The sequence below is a fragment of the Microcebus murinus genome, chromosome 5, assembly GCF_040939455.1.
Source record: "Microcebus murinus isolate Inina chromosome 5, M.murinus_Inina_mat1.0, whole genome shotgun sequence".
NCBI lineage: Eukaryota > Metazoa > Chordata > Mammalia > Primates > Cheirogaleidae > Microcebus > Microcebus murinus.
Window position 1 is genome coordinate 34002000 of NC_134108.1, and position 6000 is coordinate 34007999.

The window sequence follows — 6000 nt, forward strand, 5'->3', positions numbered from 1 at the left end:
AAGTTTAAGATTTTTAAAAAAATTGCTTGAGCCGGGCACAGTGGCTTATGCCTGTAGTCCCAGCTACTCGGGAGGCTGAGGTGGGAGGATCACTTGAGCCCAGGAGTTTGAGACCAGCTTGGGCAACATAGTGAGACCCTGTCTCTAATATATTAAAAAAGAAGAAAATGTAGAATAAAAATAGAAAAAAAAATTAAAATCCAGGTGAAAGCTCTGGAAGGCCTGGCCTTTAAAAAAATAAATAAATTAAAAAAAAATAATTAAGCAGGATTGATGGATACCCACTGGTAAATCTATTAAATAGAAACCAGTGGTAAAGAGACATGATCTTGTGTCTAGAGCTCTATCAAAAGGAACAAATGAAATTCTCCCCTTTATCATAAGTTAAAGTGATAAACGTGATCATCATTTCCAGAGAAAATCACTGTCAGTTCTTTGGTGGGGAATCTCAGGACTTGGGAAGGAGTGTTATACTGCAGCTTGAAGGCACCACTAATTCAGAGAAATAGTAATAACTATTCCAGAACAGGGAAAACCAGCATTTTTCCTCCATCCTGATTTGTAGAGGCACACCGGATGAATTGGACTGAGCTGCTTTGGCCAGGTATGGTGGCCACTTAAAGACAATGCATTTTGTCAGAGTTAACCAGGTGAAAGATAAATTTATGAAAACAGGCAATGCTCTTCCCGCTGCCAAGGCTGGTGTCCTGTATCCACTGGAGAACCCACAACCCACGGAAGTACCACAGCATGCATGGCTTTTAAGACACACAAGACATTTATATTTAAAAATCAGCTTATACACAGAAGCATGATATTAGATTAACTGCCTGTTAGTACAACTAAGAAAAATTGCAACCCTATCGCTTATTTATCTTGCATGTTGCTCTCTGCTTTGTTATGAAAAAAATAATAATTTTTATGATAAAACTTGGTGGATTTGATATTTTAAATTTTACCTTTTTCTATTTATTGTATCAAGTAATTGGTTTTTAGTTTCCTTGTTACAGATTTTTTAATACTGTGAGCATGTAGTTTTTAAGTTATACCCTCAGGGGAAATCAGAGTGAGAGAAAGCACTGTGTATAACAGGCTTTCATATTTTGCAAATATAAGCTTAAGGGGGGATGGTTATCTTAATTGGGATGAATACTTAGATTAGTTGATACAAATTTAAGTTTTAAAAATTATTATTAATTAACTCTTCTCTTTGTCTTTGCATTTACCTTCCCAGATGTTCCAGCCTATCATTTTACTTATTCTCATTCTTGTATTATTTTCATCACTTTCTTACACAACAATATTTAAACTTGTCTTCCTTTTTACACTCTTTTTTGTACTGTAAGTCTTTCATCATTTACCATTCATTGTAGTATTTTCAGTTTGTTTATTTTGTTCACCCTTCAAGACAAGAAGTAAAAGAAGTATAATTTCTGTAGTAACCGATGCTATAAAAACACTGAAGACTGCTTATTTCTTTAAAAAGACACAACTCATCTTACCACTACCAAATTCAATAAGAAGCCCAAGCATTAAAATATTTCAGGTAAGCAAGTATGACTTTTTGGTATAAATCATTTTCAGTTTTGCTTCCTTCTTTTACAATTTGATTTGTACTCTTCTTGATAAATAATTGGCAGGTTGCCAAAAAAATTGACTAAATCTTTCATAATTATTTCTCAGTAGTTGACTATTATGGTAATTCAAAGGCTGGACATTTACAAGTTGGTCACACTTTCAAAAACTATGTAGATTTATAAAGTACCTTTGCTAGGTTGCATCAGACTAACAAGATAACATATAATAAATGTCTGGGAAAATGTGACCTTCATGGAAACTAAGAAATATAATGCTATTGTATTCTGTTCACAGAAATATGCTTGGAAGCATGAGAGTGGATTAAGTCTTAGTCCATTTAGAAAATAATTATCCCCATCCAGGAAGATAATAAGGTTTCTTTCTACTTCTAAGTGTGATACTGGGATACTTTAGGCACTAAAGCAGAGCTAGTAATGCTTTTCTGGTTTCACATTGGCTTATTATAACAGATTGAGGTAAAAAGTGTTGTAAGATGTATCTAACCTCTGTTAACTTTGTTGCAGCCTACAGTGCTTGGCTATCAAGCCAGATTCCTTAGTAGACCAAATCTTTTGTCACTGAGTATTCCAAGATATATCTTGATATTTAGAAGAAAAGTATTTGTTAAAATGGCTTGAGTTCATCTTCTAGAATCTACTTTTTAAACTTTTCATCCCCTTATAGTTTGTGCATGTACTACTAGTCTTCTAGAAATAAGTATGTTTAAAGCAACTTGAAAGTCTACACACAGGGCTTGTTTTCCAAAGACGTGGTGTTGTTTAGAGGAACAAAATTATAAGCCTTACCCATATGTGTTGTAAAACTGTTTTGAAAAGTGAGGCTTGTGAATAGAGATGTAGTGCCCAAGTCACAATCCACTTAAAACTTCTAACAAATACAGATAAGTTAAAAAGTTGGGGGGGAAAAAAGGAAATAATTATCCCCATCCTACTGTATTTGATAAGCTTCCCACCAAACCAGCCATTTCTGCTGTTACTTATATTTAGAGCCATATATTGCTAATCAAGCTTGTTGCCTGGAGTCCTTTCCTTTATTATGGATTGCCTCCAAAACAGAAAATATGCTATAAAAATGGTATGTGAATTGTTTTGAGTAGGGAAAAAACATATAGTCATTCTCCAGATTTCATTAAACCACAATCCAATGCCAGTAGCACAGTTCCAGTGGGAGGTGCTCTTGAGATATGAACTTACTTACTTGTGCGTCTCATCAGCACTATATCCAATGGAGAGCTAGACTGCACCAGTGCCACCCAAGATTCAGAAATCTCAGCACTTGCTAAAGTCACATATTTGTAAATATTCACCATTTGGTTGGTGGATGTGAAAAGTCTTTGGTAAAGTGAAATATCTTGTGTCTCAACAAAAAAAGTAATATGTGGAAAAACTTTGCTCTGCCACAAAAGTTGGCACTGGTAACATCCTTTTGAATCCCAGGAATTTAGCTTGCAACAGACCACGATTAATTATTTATAGCCTCACCCCCCCACACACATGCATTTTCCTTTGAGTGTTAGTTTGAAAAAAAGAAAACAACTTTACAGTTGTATAAAAGTTCAATGTAAAATAAATGCTCTTACTCTCCATAGGGTTTGTTTTGGTTTTAGGTTTTTTTGTTTAGTTTGTCTTTTTGCTTGTTTTGGTTGGGGGAGGAAAGTCCTAGAGTGAGGAGTGGTGGTTAACCAATAGTTAGAACTTGTTGATAGGTACTTCTGGGTTTTCATTTCAGAAATTCAAAGGGCTAGGTAGAACTTCATTACAAAAATGAATGAAATGTGATAAACGCCATGTTTGATCATTATGATTCAAGCTTTTTAAAAAATTTGATCTCAGGAATAGAGATCACTTTAAAAAATAAAATCTGTTAGATCCACATCACCATCTCAAGGAACTGAAAGTAAATGTTGGATGGCTGATATGTACCTGAAATGTTTATTACCTTTGGAGCCAGATACATCCATCCTGGCAGTGGTTCTCGGCTACCTACAGAGCTTTTGGAAATCTGTGGCACTGTTGTGAGTTGTCACACTGACTGGGAAGCTCTCTGGCATTTAGAGGGAAAGGGTCAGAATTTCAAGCTCCCTGTGATCTCACATCACAAACAATGGTTTTGCCCAAATTGCTGATACTGTCTTTGTGGAGAAACCTGGTATGCGTTGCACTTGTTCACTTCAAAAGCATCATGAGTATTCACTGCCCTGTGTGGCTTTAAGAAACTGGCTTTGGAATTTTAGCTTTCTTTATCATAAGCAGACTCAAGAACTAAATGTCTAGATCAGTAGTTCTCAAGCCTAGCTGCACATCAGAATTTCTGGGATGTTTTTAGTTGGGGTCCTACCTCATAGTCATTGAAACTAAATGTATGGAGCTAGGAATTTATATTTTTTAAAACTCCTGAGAACCCTTGCTTTTAGATATTTGAATTATCTAAAATACTTATACACATTCTGTATAGCTCCAACAAAGGTTACACTGAACTATGTGATACTAAGATATGGGATCATCAGCTGTCTGGGTTTGAGTAGACTGTAAAGATCCAGTCACTCAGTGAGTGTCTGGATCCTCTCTAGAGCATGCCCACTCAGAACAAAGCAGTTCTATTGCTACACTAGTGGTGGAGTAAGAAAGCTCTCCTTGCATTAATACAGGATCTTAAAACTAACAAAATCACAGACAAATAGGAATAATCCATAACAGAAAAAAGAACCAAGATGAACAGGGTATGGGTGCAGGGCTACACACACACCTAGAGATGCAGGCACATGTGCACACTGAATTCAGGATGATCCTACAATGAGATAACATGCTATTACAATAAAATCCCTAGGCATTCGTAGATGGGATGACACCATAAATATAATATATTCAGCGATGGTACAAATACCTCAGTGTTAACTTATAACCTGAAAATGGAAGGAAAAGTGTCTGAGCTAACCAAAACACCAGCCTCATCTTTAGATCTCTTTTTAGGGGAACTATGGTCATTCTGGCAACAGGGGTATTAATCTTATTTATGAACTCCTAAGGCATTGATTTTGTAGAAGAATTTCATGAGAATCTTGAAGCCCATTCAGGCCCTCCATACATGGAACCTCCATTAGATACTGGAGAGGGGAAAGTAGGCTGAAACAGGACTGACTTGACTGCTGCTTGCAGATTCTGAGCGCTTTGGGGTCGCTCTGACAGCTCCTCTGAAGTTAGTAAGGCAACTTTTCTATACAGTTGAATTCCAGGGTGGTTCTTTCCAACTCTGCTGTGCCCACTGCATAGATAGCTTCCCAGCTATGCCTGTATGTATGCACATACCTCCATCATAATGGTGCATCTAGGGTCTATTTCTAGGGACATGTTGGGGGCCAGTGGGTTGAAGGTAGTCTCAGCAAATTGCCAACAAGCACGAAGTGACCTTTTCCCTTGCTGTCTTCTCCCTGTAACTTCAGGCCATTCTGTGGGCATCCAGTATCTGTGTGTCTCTCTCATACACCACAGAACATAGACTAGGGTTCTTTGTTAAGACTAGGGTCTTAACAAAGATGGTGCCCCAGACTGCAGAGAGAAAGTTCCCAGAATCTCCTTCCCCTCCGCCTTTGATCTGTATTATTTTTTTGTAGTAAGCTAGTTTTGAAGGAGGAATATTCCATGCTGCTTTGTTCACCAAGAGAGCAAAGTCCTCCAATTAGTGAGACAAGGGATCTTTTGTTTGCACCTTTGAAGCAGTGTTATTTAAACATCACACTGAAACTAAACTCAAAAAAGCAAACTTTATTGTAGAAAATATCCTTGCATGCACACTCTTGGACTTAGACAGGAGTGTCTTTGTTAATTTGGCCTAGATGTAAGAAAAAAGGAATCTGGTTGGCTATTTTTAAGTATAACTGACTACACTCGTAAAACAAAAATTCAGTGCTGAGCCTGGAATGTGTATTGGCCTGCATTCCCCAATCTTCACTCCAATTTCTGTGCTGGAATAGGATATAAGTATCTAATCAGCTGCCAGCAAAGTTTGGAATGTCAATTTGGTAGCTCAGCCTTAACTCCAAATATTCGTGCAGTGTTTGTAGTTATGTCCTCTTAGAACTACAGCCCAGTTCATCTAGTAGCGGCATGCTTTGGGTCAGATGCCTTAGTGAAAGTTGAGTTTGAAGTGAAAGTAGTAGATAGTATTAGGAAGTGAGAAAAGTTTGACCATTTATTAAACTACTGGGATTTGGTACAGTATGCATAAAGACATAGCTGCTTAAACCCTAGTTATATACCAGTTAGTTCTAATGGAAGATAATTTTAAATCTATGTTCTTAATTTAGATCTGGTTTTTGATAGGTGGGATGATTTTGCACACGTTTTGAACATTTCATGGATAGGTCAGGATATTCTCAGCAGCCTACTTGTGAAATTTCAGAAG

At 37.0% G+C, this 6000-nt stretch overlaps 1 protein-coding gene across 1 annotated transcript in view; it reads left to right on the forward strand.

Annotated features, from left to right (window-relative positions):
* Nucleotides 1–1345, forward strand: part of MTCL3 (MTCL family member 3) — a 42423-nt gene extending 41078 nt beyond the window's left edge. The window contains exon 7 of the mRNA XM_012777462.2: nt 1235–1345. Within this exon, the coding sequence (XP_012632916.1) occupies nt 1235–1345 (111 nt within the window). The remainder of the gene's footprint in view (nt 1–1234) is intronic.
* Nucleotides 1346–6000: the final 4655 nt, after the last annotated feature.